General features: G+C 42.1%; 1 protein-coding gene across 3 annotated transcripts in view; it reads left to right on the plus strand.

The window, feature by feature from the left end:
• The window catches only part of METTL17 (methyltransferase like 17), a 63,852-nt gene that overhangs the window by 20,081 nt on the left and 18,293 nt on the right, over positions 1–25,478 (plus strand). For 2 of the 3 annotated variants that reach the window (XM_044275147.1, XM_044275145.1), the window contains exons 2-11: positions 12,950–13,103; positions 14,316–14,462; positions 15,169–15,259; positions 18,856–18,937; positions 20,376–20,449; positions 21,066–21,160; positions 21,274–21,344; positions 22,150–22,257; positions 22,350–22,418; positions 24,666–24,716. In XM_044275147.1, the coding sequence (XP_044131082.1) occupies positions 12,950–13,103; positions 14,316–14,462; positions 15,169–15,259; positions 18,856–18,937; positions 20,376–20,449; positions 21,066–21,160; positions 21,274–21,344; positions 22,150–22,257; positions 22,350–22,418; positions 24,666–24,716 (942 nt within the window). The remainder of the gene's footprint in view (positions 1–12,949; positions 13,104–14,315; positions 14,463–15,168; positions 15,260–18,855; positions 18,938–20,375; positions 20,450–21,065; positions 21,161–21,273; positions 21,345–22,149; positions 22,258–22,349; positions 22,419–24,665; positions 24,717–25,478) is intronic. The other variant, XM_044275146.1, reaches the window with a different exon arrangement.

The following is a 25,478-nucleotide window of genomic DNA, read 5'->3' on the forward strand; positions in this document are numbered from 1 at the left end:
GGTCTGTCAGACTGGCTGCACATGTCTGACTTCTCTGTTTGTTTTGATTTGGGTTTGAGCTGGATCCACCTTCCCTCAGGTGTACTGGGTTTCATTGTTAGTGAGGCTATTTATCCCTCCTTTCCCCAGTGGCCTGTGCGGATTATAGTTCTTTCCTGGGAGTTCTTGATGTGTGGTGGATTGTCTGCTCCAGCTCTGCTCAAGATAAGTCCTCTTCTTTTTTTCCCCTTTGTGTGTTTTATCTAGGCCTCTAGGGAGACGCTTGCTTCCTCCTGGTTTGAAGAAGCAGGTTGCCTCTTCCCTTTTCCCTGCTGCTTAGGGTTTGCCCAGGGTGTTTAGGTTTAGGCACGAGGGCATGTGCATATCCACCGTAAGGGTATGCACATGGGAAAAGCAGTCTAGGGAAAGCTTTTAGGGATCGCTAGGAGGTGACCCTTTTCTCCCTAGCTTTTGGGCCTAGTCGTTCTGTTTGTTTTCCTGTGTTTGGTTATTTCCCTGCTTACCTACCGTGACAGACCTTTAGGGGTGTGTAAATGTGTATGATTCCAAACAGTAAAGTGTGTATTAAATGTATTTATTCACAGGGGTGTGTATGTAGTGCTTTTACACATTGCGTAATAAATTTGAAATAAAATTTAGGAGAAAGACCTAAAGAAAAGAAAAAATTGTAAAAATTTTGTAACAAAAAAAAAAAGTAGTCTTTCCTACAGAAAAAAAACTCAGTTATGGACCTTACTTATCAGCAGTTGCAGGATACACGCAAGCATATTTTTTGAGCAAGCAATATGTACAGTCATGTGAAAAAATTAGGACACCCTTTGAAAGCATGTGGTTTTTTGTAACATTTTTAATAAAAGGTTATTTCATCTCCGTTTCAACAATACAGAGAGATTAAAGTAATCCGACTAAACAAAGAAAACTGAAGAAAAGTCTTTTCAAGATCTTCTGTAAATGTCATTCTACAAAAATGCCTATTCTAACTGAGGAAAAAGATAGGACACCCTTGCCCCTAATAGCGAGTGTTACCTCCTTTGGCTGAAATAACTGCAGTGAGACGGTTCTTGTAGCCATCTACCAGTCTTCGACATCGGTCTGAGGAAATTTTACCCCACTCCTCAATGCAGAACTTTTTCAGCTGTGAGATGTTTGAGGGGTTTCTTGCACGTACAGCCCTTTTCAAGTCACCCCACAGCATCTCAATGGGATTCAAATCTGGACTTTGACTTGGCCATTCCAGGACTCTCCATTTCTTCTTTTTCAGCCAATCTTTGGTTGATTTACTAGTATGTTTTGGGTCATTGTCATGTTGCATGGTCCAGTTCCGCTTCAGCTTTAATTTTCTAACTGATGGTCTCACATGTTCTTCAAGCACCTTCTGATACACAGTAGAATTCATCGTGGATTCTATGATGGTGAGCTGACCAGGTCCTGCTGCAGCAAAGCAGCCCCAAACCATGACACTTCCACCTCCATGCTTCACAGTTGGTATGAGGTTCTTTTCTTGGAATGCTGTGTTTGGTTTACGCCAAACATGTCCTCTGCTGTTGTGTCCAAATAATTCAATTTTGGACTCATCTGTCCAAAGAACATTATTCCAGAAGTCCTGGTCTTTGTCAACTTTATCTTTGGCAAATGTCAGTCTGGCCTCGATGTTTCTCTTGGAAAGCAAAGGTTTCCTCCTTGCACACCTCCCATGCAAGTTAAACTTGTACAGTCTCTTTCTGATTGTAGAGGCATGTACTTCTACATCAACAGTAGCCAGAGCCTGCTGTAGTTCTCGAGATGACACTTTAGGGTTTTTGGAGACCTCTTTTAGCATCTTGCGGTCTGCTCTTGGGGTGAACTTGCTGGGGCGACCAGTCCTGGGCATGTTGGCAGTTGTTTTGAAAGCCCTCCACTTGTAGACTATCTTCCGGACAGTGGAATGGCTGATTTCAAAATCTTTTGAGATCTTTTTAAATCCCTTCCCAGACTCATAGGCTGCTACAATCTTTTTTCTGAAGTCCTCTGACAGCTCTTTTGCTCTCACCATGGTGCTCACTCTCACTTCAACAGTCAGGAGCACACCAAACTAAATGTCTGAGGTTTAAATAGGGCAAGCCTCATTCAACATGCAGAGTAACGATCTACTAATTATGTGCACCTGGTGTGATATACCTGTGTGAGATCTGAGCCAATTTAAGAGGGAATACATGTGAGGGTGTCCTATCTTTTTCCTCAGTTAGAATAGGCATTTTTGTAGAATGACATTTACAGAAGATCTTGAAAAGACTTTTCTTCAGTTTTCTTTGTTTAGTTGGATTACTTTAATCTCTCTGTATTGTTGAAACGGAGATGAAATAACCTTTTATTAAAAATGTTACAAAAAACCACATGCTTTCAAAGGGTGTCCTAATTTTTTCACATGACTGTATATGTTATATAAAAAATGGGAGAACTTCTTTCCGTCATATTTCCATTATTTCCTGCAGACAGGACCTTTTCTCCCATCAAAAATAATGAAAACATGATGGAATGGAGTCAAACTAAACATAACTGATGCTAATAGTACACCACTGAAATCAGTGACATCATTCACATCTGCCTCAGAAGCTCTGTCAGGTGCCTCCATTGCATACTCTGTTGGCAATACTCTGTTCAGTATTGCAGCATCATCTAAAGTTTTTCACGCAGGGCTGGTCCATTTAAGTCAATGGTTCAGTGACATCTTTGTTATAAGCAGTGTGTTTAGAACAACTGTGACAACCAACCTATTTGACTTTGGGATAGCCCTAAGGGCATTATCCTGGCAGTTCCCTGGTTTTCATCCATTAACCCCTATACAGGCATCTGGCCTTTGCTGCAGGGGTGCCACCAGGCCGCTATCTCTTGGTTCCGGTGTGGTTGGCTGCTAACCCACAATGGTCAGAGACACTAGTGCAAAGCACCGAGTGGTCGAGCAATACTTGTAGCCAGGAAACAGACAGAGGTTGACAGCAAAGGGTCAATACGGTACACGGGCTAAGATCAGGTGAGAAAGTAGAGGGTCAGAGTTGGTAAACAAGCAGAGGTCGGTGCATGGGCAGACAAACAGAACAGCACAATGTTTACTAGGTACTTGCTGGCTAGATAACCTAAAGCTTAGACACCCTCCTTTAGGAGAAGGTGCCTTAAATACGCTAAGGTGACCAGCCATTGACTGGAGGAAACTAGAGTGTCCAAACTAGTGTGTGTTGGCCTTTTAAGAGCTGGAGAGCATACATGTACTCGCTCTAGGGTTTTCACAATATCAAGAATAAGCCTAAAAATCACAAGGCTATTACTTAGGCATTATACTGGAAATGTGGAACTGAATTTATCATTAAAGTATGCCACTTAGTTGTGTAAAAAAAAAGTACATGTTGGTGACTTTCAACAGCAAGTGCTGTTACCCCACTGGCCTGGCCCTGGCCATTATCCCAAAAAGGGGAAACACATGAGGGAGGAGTTACGGCTGGTGGCCCCTCCTTATTTATCATCTACGCTGGTTTTCTGGCATAGAAGAACTCTGAACCCTGGCTGGCGTAGATCTCAGTTCAGGCGCATGGACTACCGGATGCTGCAACTAATTTATGACAAGGTGTACGCATTGTCATAAATCGGGGGCAGCATTTGGCAGTGTGCCTAGTTAGCACAGCCCACTGTATGCTTCTGAGCTATGATAAATCAGGGCCATAGTTGTTGATAGGGATGGATTACAGTTTAGTGGAGCAAAACAGTGGAGCAAATGCGGTTTGTTAACATTGAGTAGAATAGGAAAGGTCCTTTATGTTGCCAGAGTACATAAATGAGGCACTAGTGAGTAGGTATGTCTTATAATATTGATGAGAAAAGCCATCTGGCCCCGGAGACTTGCTGTCACGGCTGAGGATGGGGAAAATCCTCAGCCGTGCGATGCCAGAAGATGTCCGGTCGCTACTCGGCCAGGGCAACAGAATTAGGGAGCAGGTCACCTCCTATTGCGTCCCTAACACTGACCCTGTCTCCTGTCCGTATGAGCCGACCCTGATGGTAGGAGGGCTCATACTCTGGAACCTAATAGTCCCTACAAGCCCTCAGGATGGCCCTGAACTAAGGAGCAGGGTAAGACTACCTGTTCCTCCTCGGCACGGAGGAACAGGAGTCTCACTGGCCAAGCAGCATGGAGATGGGGAACATAAACAGATCTATGGATATGACAGGTGAACCCAACAGTTCCACACTAACCTGCCACAGCCTTGCTGACTGGAACCCGTGTTCAGAAAACGCTGTCCACACAAACATAAGACAAACAGCACACGCATAAGAACACTCAGGAACCAGGACATCCATAGCTGCACTAAAAACCAAAGACATAGGACATCAACAAAACATCAAGGTTATGGATTTTATGACCGGAAGGGTGGCCCTTACTGGAAGATGGTATCCACAGGAGGCTGCTCCAGCTAAGCATGGCTGAAGCAAGTGGCCACACCCACACAGACACACCCAGTGTCTCACACACACAGAAAGGGAGTTAACCCTTCCAGCACCAGGGAAGGGAAAACACCACTTAAAGGGGAAGTGCACACAATACATAAAACACAGTGCACACCACACACACACCTAACATAGAGGTAGCTAGGTGTAACCGCATGAAGATGCCGCAAGCTGCCTAGCACCAGCTCAGGCTGCTATCTGCGACAATCTCCAACCACTTGTTGCCCGCGGCAACCACAAGTGAGGCAACATACTAGCAGCCCTCACCTGTGGTTGAACAACCAAAAACAAACCGCAGGCAACAGCTTGCGGTTAAGGAGTCACGACCATAACCATGGCCGTGACACTTGCCCAGTTTAATGGATTATATAGCATTAATGACTTCCATCTCAGTTATTTATTTATTTTTAGGGAATTAGGTTGTTCAGGCTTTAGAGTTGGTAGCTGTATTAACCCCTTAGTGACCACCCATATGCCTTTTTACGGTGGTGACTAAGGGGCCTTACGCTGGGCCGCCGCTTTTTTACGGCGGCCCAGTTTAATCGCTGCCCGGGTACCCCGGGGAGCGGGGACACGGCTCTCACATGAGAGCAAATGTGATTGCGGGGTGCCGATGTGTGTGAAGGCTGCCTGTGGTCTGATGTAGGCCCCAGACCAGCCTTGAGTCATAGACGCAGCCTGCTGGTGAATGTCAGAATAGCCTTGCCATTAAAATGCAATGCACTATAGGGATAGTGCATTGCATTTTAAAAGCAATCAAAAAGCTGTCTTATAGTCCCCTTGTGGGACTATTAAGTGGTAAAAAAAACCAATTTATTCAATTAAAAAAACCTTTAAAAAATATGCTTTTTTTCCAGTGAAAATACGCTTTTAAATTTTAAAATTTGCAACAAAAAAAAATATTCCCCATGTTTGGTATTACCGCATCCGTAATGGCCCGGAATACATAAATATCACGTAAATTATCCTCTACGGTGAATGCGTTAAAAATTAAAAAAAGACTGAATTGCTAATCAAGCCCTCACACAACTTAATATAAAGAAAAATAAAGAAGTTATGGATCTTGGGAAGTGGCAATGCAAAAAAGGGGGTTTTATTACAAAAAAGGAGTAAAACGTAAATAAAAATAATGTATTTGGTATCACTGTAATCGTACTCGCGCAGAGAATAAAGATATTTTTTTTTATACCGAAAAATGAACGCCGTAAAATTTATAACGTAAAAACGCAGTGGCAGTAATTCAGTTTTTCCCATCTCCCTCCCAGAAAGAGTTAATAAAAGTTAATCAGAAAGTTATGTGTACCCCAAAATGACGCTATTAAAAACTACAACTTGTCCCGCAAAAAACAAGTCCTCATAAAGTTATATAGACGGAAAAATAAAAAAGTTATAGCTCTTGGAATGCGACGATAAAAAAGAAAAACGCTTGGTCAGTAAGGCCCAAAACAGGCTGGTCACTAAGGGGTTAAATTTAGGAGAGGAAAGTTTGGCTGGGGGGGGGGATATTTGGGTTCGTCTGGAGATTTTTGAGGATGTGATAATTATTACTAAGTTCATCATCTATGCAGGAAAGTTATTCTGAATTTAACTTTGTCCAATTTTACTCTATTCGCCATCAATTTACTGGTTTTATCGTAAAGACATTTTCAGTCTTTTGATTTATCAGAGGTCGTTACGTGCTTTTGTAGCAAGAGTTTAGCTTCTTTTAATTGCGTTTAAAAGCTGTGGGGTGTGGATTGCCTAGTGTTGGCCCTCAAGCATAGCTATTCTCGTTAAAAGGTCATTAACTTCTCTTTGTCTGGACTTGTTCAGATGGGCTGTTTGTTAAATCAGGAGGCTCTGCTTTGTGTTAGTTCCACAAGGAGAAATAGTTGGATATAGACTGAGCATAAAGCGCAAAAAAACTTCTGCCGATCAGCAGCTACTTTATCTCTAATCCGTTTGAGGGACAGCATATACATGTTGATTTGCCACATGTGTGTTGTGGTTGGGTGATATAGAGTCAGAGTGTAAGGTGCGATCTCTTGAAAGGGCTACTAAGACCCCTGGCATTGAGTGACAGCAGCTTAAGCAACATTGTTACAGACTACTAGTATGCTATCTGGTAAGGGCTGTTTGGTGAACAAGCATAGCATTGCTCTATGGAACAGCAAACAAGTAAAACATAAAACCTTTGAACATTATAGTTTCTAAAGGTCATAAGTGGAGCAAATAACCAAAATGTAGTCTAGAAACTGAGTAGTGGATGAGTCTGCGCAAACAGTTTGAGGTCCACAAGAAAGGTGTAATGAAGTACCTCACGTGTTTCTGGAGGAAGTATGCCACTCCATAGTGGTTCTGCTTTGTAGAGGTAGTAAGAGTCAAAGACAGGTCCCATTGTTCGAGGCAGTCCAGGCAATTTTCACTGTTGGGATGATGTGCGTGGTGCAATTTCTGGAGAGAATGATTTTTGTTTGAAAAACCCCATCTATATGGGATGTTATAGTAGTGGGGAGATTGCATTATTTGAGAAAGACATCTCCTGGTCTGGATCGTTGACTGGGAGAGATCTGCAAACACTGAAATTGACTTGTAAGGGTCCGACAATCTTTGTAATTTCCTGGAGGCTCCATGAGTTGTTCTTTTATATGGAAAAAGTTAATGCGTGCAATAATATGCGGAACACAATCCAGAAGATTCTTCGATTTTGGTAATATATGAGCCCGTTCTATAAGAATATCGGACCCAGAGGTGTAGGGAAGGACCGTGTGGATAAGCTGGTGGAACTTTTTCAAGGATGCCACAGAACTTCCAATTCAGATTCCAATTCATATGTCAGAGTAGTATGGGTGTCCACAAGATCATTATGCACAAAATTCCCGCACCTTCCCCTCTGTATGATTAATGCATTTGCCAAAGCTGTCAATGGTTGATGAAAAATTTGTAATGACTGAGTAGTATCCTTAAAATGGATCAGTGTAAAGCCAGCATTAACTCTTTCAAAAAAGTCTCAGAAGTGGCCTGATGCATTGTATGAATAGCTTTTAGGACATCCTCTGAAATCTCACATGGCCCCGATGCCAGTTTGTTGAATTGTGGTAAATAACAAAATCTTGGAATACGCCTTTAAGGCTTGTTTTCTATTTGCACTTTTTGGTGCAGTTTTTTTGAGTGGATACAAAGAGTAGAGTCTTTTTGTTTTAATAACAAAAAACAGCAATAAAAACTGTGTAAAAAGGCAACTTAAAGGGGCTATCCCATGACTAATTAAAAAAAGAAAATCAGACACCATATAGGACAGAACAACCTATTTCTAACAAAGCTAGAACCAGCCCTGTACCTCACATGGATCCAGAGATCTCCCCATTCATTGCTCTGCTAGATTGATATCAAGCGGAGAGCTCAAGGGGAGTGTCTTTTCTGCTGCAGCTCCGGGGGCGTGTCCATGCTCTACCTATCACAACTCGGGAGGCAGGTGAAGGATGGAACTGAGCATGTGCGGCCTTCTCAGTGAGCAGGTCAAAGAAATAAGAAAAAAACTAACTGCAGATATAGATACATTTTATTTAATAACTCGGTGGCTATACTACATTTTTAACTACATGTAATTACAAAAGCATTCAGATCCAGGTGCTGGTTTGAAAACCATTGGATAGTGGCTGTACTTGGTATTGTAGCTCAACCCCATTGACTTGAATAGGACTGAGCTGCACCTAGGCCACGTGACCGATGAACATGACTAGGGTTGTTTTGATACCAAAATTTTGATTCAGTTTCAATACCATAAAAAGTATTGCGATACTCGATACCATTCGATACCACGCAAAAAAAAGCCGTGTGCATTTCGCATTTTATGGAACGTCTGGCCCATAATCTAACGGTCCTATCCTATTTTTGGGGGGGGACAAGGTGACAAAAAAAAAATGGCGACTCGCGCAGTTTTTATTTTATTTTTCTTTTACGGCGTTCACCGCATAGGAGATATTTTTTTATATTTTAATAGTTTGGACTTTTCGGACGTGGTGATATGTAATATTTTATTTATTGTTTATATGTAAAATTGTGAAAGGGGTGATTTATACTTAATATTTAGGTGTTTTTTTTAAAGTTTTTTTTACAGTCTATTTAATAACAATTTCCCCCCTTAGGGGCTAGATCCTGGGATTGTCTATTCACCCTAATAGAGCTCTATTAGGGTGAATAGGACTTCACTCTCCCTGCTGCCCTGTGCATAGTACACACAGCAGCAGGGAGATTGCCATGGCAGCCAGGGCTTCAGTAGCATCCTGGCTGCCATGCTAATCAATCAGTGCGGCACCTGAGGGGTTAATTGCAGTGGATCGCAGCGCCCTGTCAGAGTGCCGGCAATGTGTTTCTGCCGCCGTCTGCATTTGTAATGTATTAAACGTTAGTTATAATTAGTGGCCACAGCCCCTCCCCTCTTCCTCCGCCCCTCTGCGCTCTCATTGGAGGCCTCAACAGCAGCACAGTGGGAGAGAGACTGCTTCCTTCTTCCCTGTGCTGCTGAAGGAATATGGCGCACGCTGAGAGCAGTGCCATCCATATTCTCTGATACTGGGATGTGTAGTAGCACAGCCTAGTATCGATAAAAGACAAATCCCGGTATCGTATCGATACCGGGCTAAAAGTATCGATTAGGTATCGAAAGTTGTATACCCGAAACAACCCTAAACATGACATCACTGGCCTACAAAGTGGAGTGCTGCAGCTTCTTCAAAACAGCAGGGGTGCTGGGAGTCAGACCCTCACCAATCTAATATTGATCACCTATCCTAAGGATAGGCCATCAATATCAGAATCTTGGAAAGCCCCTTTAAGTCACATGTGGGTTTTGCTACATAGTTTGAGGTTGTACAGCAAAAACCTCACCACAACTGCTATGTCTGCATAGCCCCTAAGTGTGCCCGTACACAATGTGACTGAGCCGCAGAATCTGCATGCTGAGTACTTGTACATGCTGTTTGAAACAATAGCACGTACAGGTGCTACCTGGTAATCTGCAGGAGGATCACTTGTCTGGGTCTCATCATGTAAAGAGAATTGTAGATTTCCCCTGGTGGTTGAAATCCAATCAGGTATCCACTAGGTCACTAGTAGAAGAGTACATTGAAACAAATGCTGCATGTTTTTATTTAATAGTGTGTTTATTGGGGGGGGCATGGTGAGATCTTTTAATTGGGGCAATGCAATGTGGGTCCATAGATTTTCTATAGGTTAATATACGGATCCTGAATACATTTATGTGCATGAGCCTTAACCCCTTAAGGACTCAGCCCTATTTCACCTTAAGGACTTGGCCATTTTTTGCAAATCTGACCAGTGTCCCTTTAAGTGCTCATAACTTTAAAACACTTTGACTTATCCAGGCCATTCTGAGATAGTTTTTTCGTCACATATTGTACTTCATGACACTGGTAAAATGAAGTCAAATTTTTTTTTATTTTTGCATAAAAAAAATCCCTAATTTACAAAAAATTTGGAAAAATTTGCAAATTTCAAAGTTTCAGTTTCTCTACTTCTGTAATACATAGTAATACCCCCAAAAATTGTGATGACTTTACATTCCCCATATGTCTACTTCATGTTTGAATTATTTTGGGAATGATATTTTATTTTTTGGGGATGTTACAAGGTTTAGAACTTTAGAAGCAAATATAGAAATTTTTCAGAAATTTACAAAAACCCAATTTTTAGGGACCACTACAGCTCTGAAGTCACTTTGCGAGGCTTACATAATAGAAACCACCCAAAAATGACCCCATTCTATAAACTACACCCCTCAAGGTATTCAAAACTGATTTTACAAACTTTGTTAACCCTTTAGGTGTTGCACAAGAGTTATTGGCAAATGGGGATGAAATTTGAGAATTTCATTTTTTTGCCTAATTTTCCATTTTAACCCATTTTTTCCACTAACAAAGCAAGGGTTAACAGCCAAACAAGACTGTATCTTTATTGCCCTGACTCTGCCGTTTACAGAAACACCCCATATGTGGCCGTAAACTACTGTACGGCCACACAGCGGGGCGTAGAGTGAAAGGTACGCCGTATGGTTTTTGGAAGCCAGATTTTGCTGGACTGGTTTTTTGACACCATGTCCCATTTGAAGCCCCCTGATGCACCCCTAGAGTAGAAACTCCCTAAAAGTGACCCCATCTAAGAAACTACACCCCTCAAGGTATTCAAAACTGATTTTAAAACTGAAAGGTTAGATCATGTGGTAATTTTATAGAGCAGGTTGTCACGGACGCGGCGATACCTAATATGTATACTTTTTTTTTATTTATGTAAGTTTTACACAATGATTTCATTGTTAAAACAAAAAAAGTTTTAGTGTCTCCATAGTCTAAGAGCCATAGTTTTTTCAGTTTTTGGGCGATTATCTTATGTAGGGTCTCATTTTTTGCGGGATGAGATGGCTGTTTTATTGGCACTATTTTGGGGTGCATTTGACTTTTTGATCGCTTGCTATTGCACTTTTTGTGACGTAAGATGACAAAAAATTGCTTTTTTTAAACCGTTTTTATTTTTATTTTTTTACGGTGGTCACCTGAGGGGTTAACTCATGTGATATTTTTATAGAGCCGGTCGATACGGACACGGCGATACCTAATATGTATACTTTTTTTTTATTTATGTAAGTTTTACACAATGATTTAATTTTTGAAACAAAAAAAATGATGTTTTAGTGTTTCCATAGTCTAAGAGCCATAGTTTTTTCAGTTTTTGGGCGATAATCTTGGGTAGGGTCTCATTTTTTGCGGGATGAGATGCCGGTTTGATTGGCACTATTTTGGCGTACATGCAACTTTTTTGATCACTTTTATTGCCTTTTTTGGGAAGTAAGGTGGGCAAAATGTAAATTTTCTCATAGTTTTTATTTTTTTATTTTTATGGCATTCACCGTGCGGGGAAAGTAACATGACCGTTTTATAGATCAGGTCGTTACGGACGCGGCGATACCAAACATGTGTAGGGAATTTTATTTTTTTCATTTTTAATTAGTGATAAATGTGTTTTTTGATTTTCACTTTTTTTTCACTTTTTCTTACTTTTTTTTTGACCCAGACCCACTTGGTTCTTGAAGATCCAGTGGGTCTGGTGTCTGCATAATACAGTACAGAACCTATATAGGTTTCTGTACTGTATTTTACTTACACTGAACAGATCTATGCTTTCAGCATAGATCTGTTCAGCACCATGGACAGCAGGCGTCCTGAGCAGGCGTCCTGTTGCCATGGGAACCTTCCCCGTCTGCCACAACTTCGCTGTCTGGGGGCTCTCTCCCTCTCCCATCGGGGGGCTGCAAAGGCACAGCAGCCCCCCGATGGGAGAGGGAGGGAGCTCCCTCTTACTGTTAACTCTTTCCATACAGCGGTCCGTACGGACCGCTGTATGGAAAGGGTTAAACGGCTGACATCCATTCACAGATGTCAGCCGTTTATACCAGGGTGCCAGCAATGTGCTGGCACCCTGGTATACCCACTAGAAGCCAACGATTATTCGGCGGGAGGCGGGCGGGGGATCGCGATCCCGCCTGCCGCACCGCCCGCCTCCCGCACCGCCCACACCGCCCGCAACACCCCCTAACTATAGATTTGTGCCACACTAAAGTTTCTGATCGCCGCGGTCAGGGACCGCGGCGATCAGAAACAGCAGAAATAGCAACAAACCGCAGGTCTGAATTGACCTGCGGTTTGCTGCGATCGCCGATACGGGGGGTCATATGACCCCCCCAGGCGTTGTGACAGGATGCCGGCTGAATGATTTCAGCCGGCATCCTGTGCGGATTAACCCCTGGGGCGCCACAATCTCAATTTAAACTCATGACGTACCGGTACGTCATGGGTCCTTAAGGACTCGGGATCCATGCCGTACCGGTACGTCATGGGTCCCTAAGGGGTTAAAGGCGCTATTTACACCTTCAGGGGCACCTTTTTTTTTTATGATTGCATTTTACTCATTTAGGGCTAAAAATACTTTTTTCAATTGGTCTTTATAAAAAATATTGAGCCGTTGTGTCACAAAGGGTTAACTCTTTTTCTAGCTGTGTGCGTCCTACGACCACATTGTGCCTGTCATCAAATAACCCTATCTCCAAATTACTAAGAGGTCATAAACATTTATTTAAGCCACATTTTTATCAGTAAGATAAGGATTGAGCTTTGATAAGTGTTCATAAGGTCTGATCTTGTTAGTAGAGGATCTCAGTTCTGAACAGAGAAAAGGACTCCATATTTAAAAAAAAGACCAACTGAAAAATAGATTTTCAGCTCATAATGAGTACAATACACTAAATGCCCCAAAAGGTGTTCACAGCCTTTAAAGGAATGGCCCAGTTAGAACATTTTTCTTTTGTTGAATTTTTTTTTTAGCTAAACATGGCCAATGCAAAAGCTTGTGTGTCACTACTCTTTGAAGGTCTTCTGTAGCCGAAACTAACACAACAATTCAATATTTTGCACTAAAACAGGCACTTAGTTCGGTGGCCACGGCGGTGCCTCAGATTGACAACTCCTCGGATTTCCTGTCTCGAGTTCCTCATCGGAAACATCCTGGAATATTACATATGAATATGGCTCAATTGCCAAAGGAGGCTCAAGATGCAGTTCAGATCTTATTACGAAGTATGTATATTTTACTATTACGTTCTATACCCAAAATGTACAACTCACCTGGACCTGTATATAATTCCCCCCATACTTTAACCTTGCAAGGGACACAAAACTGAGTGTTACTGAGCTTTGAAATATGTTATGGCGACTTTTCAGAGGCTTTAATATCAGTTCAGGGGATGTGAGTGCTGAGACTCCCACCGATCACTAGAACGAGGCGGGAGAAGTGCTCACATAGCACGCTCCTTTCGCTATAGCAGATGTAGAAAGTCTACAAGCTTGTCTCAATTCCATATTGTGCAGCAAAGTGAGAACGAGCGTGCTTTGTTAGCACTTCTCCTTCTCTCTGCACTCAGATTTCCACTTATAATAACCTTTGATATGTCGATATGACATCATTATTATTATTATTATTATTTATTATTAAAGCGCCATTCATTCCATAGTGCTGTACATATGATAAGGGGTGCGCATACATAATACAAACAATAACACTAATCATAAACAAGACGGGTTACAAACTGGTACAGAAGGAAAGAGGGCCCTGCCCGCGAGGGCTTACAATATACATATTAAATATTTTTTTAAAGTTCATTGAAACGTCAAAATCAGTTTTATCTACACTGGTGCAGCTGTTGTGCTAGGGAAAGATTAGTATAATGGGCATCACATATCAGAATAACGTAACCGAAAAACAAACTGTGTCGTCCACAGCAACCAATCAGCGCTCTGCCTTCGTTTATCTACGCAGATTAAGAAATGAAAGCTGAGCTATGATTGGTTGGAATGGCTAACTGGACAGGTTTGCCTTTCACACCGTATTAATAAATGAACATCAGTGCTCCCCAATGGGAATACTGACAGGGCATCCAGAAAAAATGTCAGCTGAGAATGATTTTGACACATTTTTGGTTCTGATCGCCTAACCAGGCACTTTGACTGTGATGTTCTCTTTTTCCATCAAGGATGACAGGAGTGATTCTATACAGGAACAGTAATAGATACTTCAGAATAAATAAAGATGGAGCATGTCCTATTCTTGTCCACAAGGGCTGGCCGTGTGTGTTCCGCAAAATGCGGTATATGTGTTTTGCGGATCCGCAATTTGCAGACCACTAAACACTTAGTCGTGTGAATGGACCCTTATCCTGTGATGATGTACTTTGAGAATTTATGTTTGGTCTTGTTTTGCTTCTGTAATTCATTTATAATAATGTCTTTTAGGAAGTGCCGTCAGACAATTAGAAGAACATGTCTCCTCACTGAACAACTACTTATGGAGCCGAAAACGTCCACCTGAAGATAGAGAATTAAGAGAAAAAGCTATGGGACTAGAGCAAAAGTTTAAAGAAAACACGCACTTTGAATCGGGTAACCTCATCCGATCTGTTAGTCCAGGACTATAAATGTTCTTGCATTCACTTGAACATTGACGGACAGAAGAATGCTGGGTTTTGCAATGTATGCACGCTGCCACATTATTATAGTAAACTTATGCTCCCGGGGTCCGAGAACATCGCTGGTCAGACATTTATAGTATATCAAACTGACATGGATAGTTCAAGTAAATGCTGCAGATGTGTTCCTATCACAACCTGGTGCATGTCTATAGCTGCCTGGTGTTACTGAAGTTAAAGGGGTCTTCTTGCAGGATAACTTTTTTTGTAGAATAAATGGAATATTCCGTTACTAAAAAGTACAAAAGCATTGTAGGAATGCCCGGTCCCTTCTGATCTGTGCTTGCTGGTCCTGGTTTGACACACAGGACATAGCAGGAGATGCCTGCCTGGCTGTAGCCGGGACTTACCTCAGTCAGTGAAAGGCATTGTGGCCATCTCCTGCATTTTCCTGCGTGTTAACCTGGTCCAGGAAGCAGAGAGCAGCTGAGACCTAATAAGCGTTGGATCAGAATGGGGACTTGATGAGGTGTTTCCTTTAAAAAAATGTAATCCATTACGCCCCTTATCTAAAAAAAAAAAAAATGATTGATTCCACTGGACAACCCTTTTCATTTTCTCATGATGTGTAATTCTTTTTATGGTTTATAGTCTTTTTTATGGTCTTTCTGTTTATTTAGCAGATATACATATTTATCGAAAAGAAGAAAAGTTAAAAAATGATGTACTTTCTACTTTACGAAAGAACACTTATCACTGGCAGCCTTTAAGGTAAGCATCTGTGTGGTGCCCTGAAAAGCATATTGATTCTCTAGACATGTTCCCGGAAATTCTGTTTTATGCTAGGGCTACACGATGACATTTTGTCACATGACAATTTTTATAATGCGACATACTGCGACACGCCAGTAGCAAAAAATCCAATCCATTTTTCTGTGACTGTCGCGTCGCAGCCGCAGCATGTCGCAGTGCGGCACTGTAAAGGGGGATTATTAATCACCAATATTATGCGAATATCGATACTTAATATTCATAAATAGGAGGAGCCGTCTCAAGTCTCTGGCACCCCTCAATACTTTACCACATACCTCTTACATCCAGGGACATCTCCTGTCATGTAGACCTTCTCTTTCCTCTTCTCCTCCGTTAGACCGCCATGAGAAATTCTTCCAGCCGCATCTCGTCTCTACAGAGTTTCTAACACAGACACGTTAGATTTCTCAGTTTTTCCATCAACCTCCCCATCCTGGTGTCCCCACATTGTGATCCTGCTGTCGCCCCCAATACCTGTGCCCGTTGTGCCCCCCAATACCCCAGTGCTCATGTCCCCCAAAGTTGGCACATAAAAGAAAAAAAACTAAAAGCTAAATACTTACCTGCGCTTGCTCGCAGAGTCCCAGCACTGTGCTGCTGAGTCCCGGCACAGGCGCGCGCGAGGACGTCATCACGCGCGCCTGCGCCGGGATTTCACTACCGCATAGGCCTATGGCGGTGATTGGCGGGGGGGCAGGGAACTATGCGCTCCGCTCCCTGCCCCGCCGCAGTATGTGGGACTGGGTCACGGGTGTCAGCGCTTCAGCAATGAGCGCTTACATCTGTATTGATGGAAGCGCTCATTGCTTCTGGGCCTGCTGGCACCCCCGTCAGAGCTGGCACCGCTTCCCCCTGGGCACGCCACTGCTCTGCGGATAAGTACATTTTATTTGTAATGGCACACTTATTAAAACCACTGTTTCTCTGCTATTGAAGGGAATCTGGCACTACTTACCTGCATATCAATCTAAATGAATTGTTAAATGTGCACTGGTCTCCTGAGTAAAGCGCTCTTTCTCCCATCTCAATTGGTGCCTGCATTCTGGAGAAATTATTTTTCCAATATGCAAATTAACTACTGAATTCCATATTGCTTCCTTTGCTGGCTTGATTCATTTTTCCATCACATTATACACTGCTTGTTTCCATGGTTATGACCACCCTGCAATCCAGCAGCAGCGATCATGCTTGCACACTCTAGGGAAAAGGGACGGCCTCTTTGATGGCCATGACTGTGGAAGCATGCATAAGCACATGCGCAGCAGCTCTCGCCCTGGCCACCTCGTATCTGCTCTGCAGTGGTGCCCATATCCCCTGGATATGAGCAGTGTACAGGTCCTTCTAAAAAAATTAGCATATTGTGATAAAGTTCATTATTTTCTGTAATGTACTGATAAACATTAGACTTTCATATATTTTAGATTCATTACACACCAACTGAAGTAGTTCAAGCCTTTTATTGTTTTAATATTGATGATTTTGGCATACAGCTCATGAAAACCCAAATTTCCTATCTCAAAAAATTAGCATATTTCATCCGACTAATAAAAGAAAAGTGTTTTTAATACAAAAAAAAGTCAACCTTCAAATAATTATGTTCAGTTATGCACTCAATACTTGGTCGGGAATCCTTTTGCAGAAATGACTGCTTCAATGCGGCGTGGCATGGGGGCAATCAGCCTGTGGCACTGCTGAGGTGTTATGGAGGCCCAGGATGCTTCGATAGCGGCCTTAAGCTCATCCAGAGTGTTGGGTCTTGCGTCTCTCAACTTTCTCTTCCCAATATCCCACAGATTCTCTATGGGGTTCAGGTCAGGAGAGTTGGCAGGCCAATAGAGCACAGTGATACCATGGTCAGTAAACCATTTGCCAGTGGTTTTGGCACTGTGAGCAGGTGCCAGGTCGTGCTGAAAAATGAAATCTTCATCTCCATAAAGCTTTTCAGCAGATGGAAGCATGAAGTGCTCCAAAATCTCCTGATAGCTAGCTGCATTGCCCCTGCCCTTGATAAAACACAGTGGACCAACACCAGCAGCTGACATGGCACCCCAGACCATCACTGACTGTGGGTACTTGACACTGGACTTCAGGCATTTTGGCATTTCCCTCTCCCCAGTCTTCCTCCAGACTCTGGCACCTTGATTTCCGAATGACATGCAAAATTTGCTTTCATCCGAAAAAAGTACTTTGGACCACTGAGCAACAGTCCAGTGCTGCTTCTCTGTAGCCCAGGTCAGGCGCTTCTGCCGCTGTTTCTGGTTCAAAAGTGGCTTGACCTGGGGAATGCGGCACCTGTAGCCCATTTCCTGTACACGCCTGTACACGGTGGCTCTGGATGTTTCTACTCCAGACTCAGTCCACTGCTTCCGCAGGTCCCCCAAGGTCTGAAATCGGTCCTTCTCCACAATCTTCCTCAGGGTCCGGTCACCTCTTCTCGTTGTGCAGCGTTTTCTGCCACACTTTTTCCTTCCCACAGACTTCCCACTGAGGTGCCTTGATACAGCACTCTGGGAACAGCCTATTCGTTCAGAAATTTCTTTCTGTGTCTTACCCTCTTGCTTGAGGGTGTCAATGATGGCCTTCTGGACAGCAGTCAGGTCGGCAGTCTTACCCATGATTGCGGTTTTGAGTAATGAACCAGGCTGGGAGTTTTTAAAAGCCTCAGGAATCTTTTGCAGGTGTTTAGAGTTAATTAGTTGATTCAGATGATTAGGTTAATAGCTCGTTTAGAGAACCTTTTCATGATATGCTAATTTTTTGAGATAGGAATTTGGGGTTTTCATGAGCTGTATGCCAAAATCATCAATATTAAAACAATAAAAGGCTTGAACTACTTCAGTTGGTGTGTAATGACTCTAAAATATATGAAAGTCTAATGTTTATCAGTACATTACAGAAAATAATGAACTTTATCACAATATGCTAATTTTTTGAGAAGGACCTGTATAATGTGATGGGAAAATGAATAAAGCCAGCAAAGGAAGCAATATGGACAATCACAATACATTAGTAAGTGCCTTGTATTAACTTTGTCTACAGGATAAATGACATTTGCTTAAGTAAAACAACCCCTTTAAATTATTATTTATGTCCATAAAAGTGCCTTCTGACCTTTCAGACAAGAAAACTTGTCTTTTTTTCAGCAGTACTTCAGTTTGGTTCCTGAAGGCTGATGTTGAGGACTGAAATGTAGTGCAAAGTTGGAGGCGTCAATATTAGTGTCATCCTCTGTGGTCGCTATATGCAGACACACACATAGGGGGAGCTTTAGGAAACGGTCTAAAAGAAAAACCTGTAGCAGCCTATCACAGCTCAGCTCTCATTTCTTACAGTGCTCCTGAAAAATGAAAGTTTTGTTATGATTGGTTGCTTTGGGAAAAAGTCTTTCTTTTAGGCATTTTCCATACATTTTATTGACCTATTTTCAGTGAACATATTCTCAGGAAAATGCTGGCACTTGCCAATGGCATGAGCTGTAGAAAGGTTGCAGCGTTGTAACATGTAGCAGTATGTTATATATGTGGTAACTCTTTCCATAATGGTTTTTGTCACAGCTACACGGAGCAGCTTGGCTTGGTATATTTGGCCGCACGTTTTGATGGAGGATTTGCTGCGGTATCTAGAGTGCTACAGGAGGTGAGGAGACGCAAGAAAATGAAATGATGGCTAATGTGATTTTTCACACCTTTTCATTCTGGCTAGTATTTTAACTTTAGATCTGCATTACTGCTCTAATGATCACTTTTCTTGCTTGTAATGTTGGATTGATGCCATATAGCCTGAAGATTTCAGGGAATCCTTTGGGCCTAAAAACATTAGTGGGGCCCATTTTTCCCACAAGCAGGACAGTTTTTCTCTACTACATGGGTGATACTGGTGCTAAACGGTTTGCAATGCTTATTATTTGATAATGAAATCTCCTCTTAATAAATTTGTTCCATACTCTGCCTTAGGGTCCATACACACGTCCGCAATTTCGTTCCGCAAGAATTGCGGACCCATTCATTTCTATGGGGCAGCACGATGTGCTGCCCGGATACGGAATTGCGGACCCGCACTTCCAGGTCCGCAATTCCGTTCCCGAAAAAAATTGCAGACAAGAATAGGCATATTCTATGAGTGCTGGCAATGTGCGGTCCGCAAAATGCAGAACGCACATTGCCGTGTCCCTGTTTTTTCGGAGCCTTAAATGGAGTCTGTTACCAGCGACCTCTCTATCCAACTGTTTGCATAGACACGTAGCTATGGTTCGCCTGATTAAAACACTGTTTGTCTTTTGTTGATCTGAAGCTTCGAGTTTTCGTACTTTTTCCTAATATGCAAATTAGACCTTTGGTGCAATGTTGCACCCAAGCTCCGCTCATTTCTGTGGCTTGCCCCTCCCTCTCTGCTTTGCTACTGCCTGGCCCTGTCATTCAAAGCAGCGAGGGAGGGTCTGGCCACATAAATGAGCAGAGATTGGGAACAGCAAAAGCAATGGTACTGCCCTCATTGCACTAAAGGCCTAATTTTCACATTAAGTAAAAATATCATAACTTGAAAAAGGAGCCTCAGATCGACAAAAGAAAAATCACGTTTTAAGCAGGTAAACTAGTTACTTGTCTACGCAGTGCGATGGATAGGGAGGTCACTGATGACAGATTCCCTTTGAGATTTTGATATATGTTGCAGGATAGGTCATCAGTATCAAATCAGCGAAGGTCTGATGCCAGGGACCTCCACTGATCAGCTGTTTGAAGGGGTTGCAGCACTTGTGCAAGCAGCGGTGCAGTGTAACTACAACTTCTCGCCCCATTCAAGTGACATGGCATGCAGTTAAACATTGACCCCTGCACACAGCTTATCAGCAGGGATACTGGGAGTAGGACCCTGCCGATCTGATATTGATGATATCTGAGGATAGATCACCAGATTCATGGCACCGCAAAATCCACTTTACTACCGCACACTTTTTAAAATATGCAGCCTTTGTATGGCATAAACGGTCATAAAGCCTTTAATAAACTCTCCCCATAGTTTGGATTTTACTGATGTGTCATGAACATGGACTGTGATGCTTATGTGTCCCACACAGATATATCAAGGCGTTCCTGAGTTCACCCCGCAGACATTGATGGATTTTGGATCCGGTGTTGGTTCGGTGCCATGGTGAGAGCACTTAAGGAGATTGTTCCGTGAGGACTGCCCCATCTGATGAAGCCCCTGATGATCATAACCTATCGCGTGGAAGCTGAAAGTGCATGAATATTTGTAAAATGCAATATCACATGGTGATCATTCAAAATAATTCGCAACCATGCAGTATGTGGTTGTTTTTAAATCTGCCATAGAGAGAGAGTTATGGTTGGCGGTGGGGGGTCCTAAATGGGGATCACTATACCCTGAGATGGTGTAACGACGGGTATTATTCTGAGTAAACCAACCCTGCTAAGAGGCATTCACATGCAGGCATTGATGCTGATCTTGTTGTGAGCGTGAGCAGCACACTGTTCTGCATGTCATTTGAAATGGTGACAGTTGCTGATAAACTGCCAGTTTCTCACCATTTAATCTGAATGCCAGAGCGGCAGTTTATCATCAGATGCTGAGGAGCAACTGACATGTTTTTAAAATGGCATGTAGCTCATCTACGTTAAAATGGAACTGTAAAGGCAGGTTGTCCTTACCCAAATCCCTGATAATAGAAACGGAAAAGGAAACATAACTGCTGCAAGGGGTAATGCATTGTGATTTTCTTCATCTCTGTTTTTGTTCTGTTTTCCAGGGCAGCCCATGGTATATGGGGTAATAAACTGAAAGAATATATGTGTATCGACTCCTCCGCATCAATGAATACTCTCAGTGAACTGGTATTGAGGGGTAATACACTTTGACATTTTTGTTTGTTATAATATTTTTCTTTTACATATTCTAGTCATTACTTGCATAACTTTTACTAGCCACCACTCTTTCTGTTTTGTGTTTCTGAGCAGGCGGGTCAGAAAAGGGCCAGATGCACATCTCTGGCATTCATTACAGACAATTTTTGCCAGTTTCACCCAAGGTAGGTCTGGCCCATTTGGCAATTTAGGTAATTCCAGCTCTGATTTCGGTTCAGTTGAATAAATGTGCAGCTGCTGAAATTTCGCAGACTATAAAAAAAATTGACAGTTTCAGTTCAAAAGCGTTTTTTATTTTTTTATGCTGGTCATACCATGGTCAGCTCTACTGCTTTACCTATGGAATAAATGACAAGAACTCCACCCAGTTCTCTCACATATATGTGTGAGCAAAAAAGATGAAAGAGAACCTTTAAAACTTTCCACCGTATGCAGTTTTCCACTTCTGGCTCCAAAGCCTCTCTATTAGATATGTTTAAAATGCTCTAAATTAAACCTAAGATAATTTATATTCAACTAATTTCCATTACTCTTGATGGCTTCACTTAAGTGGATTAGTATGAGACATGAACGTGGTAAATGTGTTATCAGTATAACTGTGCTTTGCTGCTATATTAAAGGTGTTCTCCGGAAATTAAGAAAATAAAATGACTTAAACTACTTGAATATTACTCTGTTATAAATACATTACAAAATACCTTTCATTAGTTATAATGGCTCGTTTTGTCCGAGGAGCAATCATTCTTGAATGGGAGTGAGCTACAATAGGCCATGTGATCAATAATTTGACATCACAGGCCTAGGAAGAGACCGGAGTGCCGCGACCTCTTCAAACAGCTGATTTGTAGAGGTGTCGGGAATCTGACCTCTACTGATCTGATATAGATGGCCTATCCCGAGCATAGGCCACCAATATAAAAATCTTGGACAACCGGTTTAATGTTTGTTTGGGTTGTTTTGCTTTTCCAGGTACAGTTTGACCTAGTTGTTTCTGCATACTCTTTAAATGAACTTCCCAACTTTGCCGAACGAGAGAAAACCATCCAGACATTATGGAGGAAAACAGGAGGTTTTCTGGTAAGTATCTTAGCTTTTGTATTTTTTGCTACCAGGTTCTTCATTTATTATCTTTTTTAATATCTCGGCCTCTGACTTTCATGATCTTCTAGGTGTTGGTAGAAAATGGTACTCGAGAAGGACATCAGCTTTTAATGGAGGCTCGGGATATAGTTATAAAGGCGAGTATTACTTCCTATGTTGCAAAAATGAACATCTAGATTTGAGATTCAGTTCATTTATATCACTTCCTGTGTACACAGAAAACCCATATTAACCATTTCCTTTATCGCTCCAACATAATGCACAGTTCTGTCCATAGTCATCACTCACTCAGTTCCTATTCTTAGTTTGGCTTATAAACCAATTTACAGTGACTGTTCAGGTTAGATTTGGTTTTGGGGCTAAGTTTATTTCCTGGAATAGGAGTGAATAGGGATTGTTGTTTTTTTCTGTCTAGAGGAACATGGCTGTCCCCTATCACATTATTCATCATTCTTATAAAGCCCCTAGCTTTGAATATTAGAGCAGACCCATTAATTTTGGGTTTTGGTTTTCAGCGAGGAGTGAAGAGATTGTCGTTGGACACTGCTGCAATGTTGCGGAGGCATAGAATGTCATCCACAAGTATCCAGAGCATGTCATTTTTTGATGTTTATATTAATTGGTCAAAATCTGCTCTTTTTGTGTTTGGGGATTACTGTACTAGTAACATCATGAGGGAATTACAGATAGTAGAAACATTTCAGTATCTGGGAATTTGTTTTTCAAACAATGTGCAGGTTTATCTTTATTTAATTGTTATTACACTTTTGGAAAGAGTGAAGGATTGGTAAGGACATAAATGCCTGCATCCAGTATAGCTATAGTTATAGAGTTACTGTACTTTCACCCAATTACATTCAATTTAATAGAGAATGGTGTAACTAGCAAATTTCTAACACTTAATTAAAAAAATATGCCTGCATCCACCTGGAAAAAAAAAAGTAAACTCATGGCTGCTAGGGGTCTCTCTTCCACCAAATGTAACAGAGACACAGGAAGTAAGTGAAAGGATGTTTTAGCAGTACAGTACTGGCAGATTCCACAGAAGGGAGACACCCCTTGTTTGTGAGAGAAATGCATCTAGTTGTGCAGATGAAAAGGGGAATAATTGGGCTGATGGCTCATTCCCACGAATGTAAGGGCAAATAGTGGTCCGCAATATACGGGCACTGGCCGTGTGCACTCCATGCTGCGAATGCAAACCCATTGTCTTGGCTTTTGCGGTGCTGGGGCACTAACCTGAAAGCCCACGGAAACGCATTCGAGTGTTTCCATGGGCTTCTGATCCATGCCTCGGCGCTGCAATAGATAGGACTCATTCAAGTCAATTTGACTGCATCAGCATCACAGAGTGCACAGGGCCAGAGCCCATATATTGCGGACCTGCCTTTGCGGTTCACAATACGGGCATGAAGCCCTTACGTTTGTGTGAATGAGCACTGAAAAAGTCATTGGGAAAGTCCCAAAAAAAAAGATTCCTTCACAGTTATGATTGTACAAAATGCACAGCCATTATGCAAACTGTTTTTAAAAACTCAGGTACGCTTGAAGATAGTAAAAGTAGAGATGATGTTACACGTGATGAGTAATTCCCTTTTCTGGAAAAAATAAATACTTCTCATTATTAGAATCTATATTCAATGATTTGGAAAGTGGAAGAGAGGAGAAAGAAATGGAGGGCGTGAGGGGAAAAAACAGCAGATAATGATGTAAAGCTTCGTTCACATGACCGCTCAGCCTTTACCTTTTAGGAGCAGGAGACCGGAAAGGAAGTATTCGGCACATAACTGAGCCGAACAGAACCTAAGGGTCCGTTAGGTTTCCGCTCAGAGGAAGATTTTTGAAGCGGAGACAAAAGTCCTGCATGCACTACTTTTGTCTCTGCTCCAAAATCATCTTCTGAGCGGAAACCTAACGGACCCCATTATTGTCTATGGGGTCCTTAGGTTCCGTTCGGCTCCGTTATGAGCCGAATCCGTCCTTTCCGGTCTCCTGCTTGTTAAATGGATCAGAAGAACGGAAAGGATGAGAAGTGATGTGAGCAAAGCCTAACTGTCACTCATACTGAGACGATGATCCTTCGCAAGGGGGAGCCTGCGTTGATACTTGAAACTTACACATGCGGACGCCTTGGAACATTACATAGAAAATAAATCGGTATGTTTTTGAAGTATGGGCCAAAACTGAAGTAACCAGAGGAAACTCATGCAAACATGAGGACAACATACCACGTCCATGCTGATGCTGTAAACAAAGGAGCACCATTCTTCAAGGCAACAGTAATATCGACTGATTATGGAGAATAATGGATCCTGTCTGTTTAAAAAGATTCTACCTTTTATCTTGGAATTCTTAAAAACTTTTTTTTTTTTTTCTTCACACAGGGAGGTGACAAAGAAGTTTTGGATCACCGTCCAGCTTGTGTTTTTGCGCCAGTAAGAAATATAAATCTTTGTTTTAAACATTTTGTAAACGTCACAAAAAACCTTACAAACTGTACCACTAATTTAATTACTTTTCAGAATATTGAGATTTTATGTATGTAATTTAAAATTATGTTGGGTCCTCCTTGGCAACTTACAGAATACTGTCACTTTATCAGCATTCCCTGTCATTTGAGCCTCATGCAGACGTCCGTGGAGCGTACAGCGTCATTGGTTGCTATGACGCTGTGCGCTCCTGCAATGCCAGTCCAGTATCTCACGGACCGTGTTCCACGGACATCTGCATGAGGCTTTAAACAAGTGAGAGTTTGCAGTAATTTGCTCATTTTAAATGGCTTGTGTCATGTCAAGAGAGACAGAGCTGAGCAATACTGCATCCAGGTGCCTTCTGTTTTCTACAGAAGCCCCATTGATTTCCAGGGCTGTGTGAAAAACGCACACTATAGAACAGTGATGGCAAACCTTTTAGAGACCGAGTGCCCAACTGCATCCCAAAACCCACATATTTATCACAAAGTGCCAACATGGGAATTTCCACTGAATACTACAGTCCAGTATAGTATATCTTCCATGTACTTTTTGCTATAAAAGCCTGTTTACACTTAGTGCGCTGCCTGTGGTGTTCATAGTACGCCTGCGCTGATCAATGGCAGGAAAAGTCTAAGGCCTCCTGCACATGACTGTAGGTGTCCCGTTGCCATATTGAGGACCGCATTTGCGGATCCGCAATACATGGGCATCGTTCCACATGCA

The sequence above is a fragment of the Bufo gargarizans genome, unplaced genomic scaffold (genome assembly GCF_014858855.1).
Source record: "Bufo gargarizans isolate SCDJY-AF-19 unplaced genomic scaffold, ASM1485885v1 original_scaffold_917_pilon, whole genome shotgun sequence".
Taxonomy (NCBI): Eukaryota; Metazoa; Chordata; class Amphibia; order Anura; family Bufonidae; genus Bufo; species Bufo gargarizans.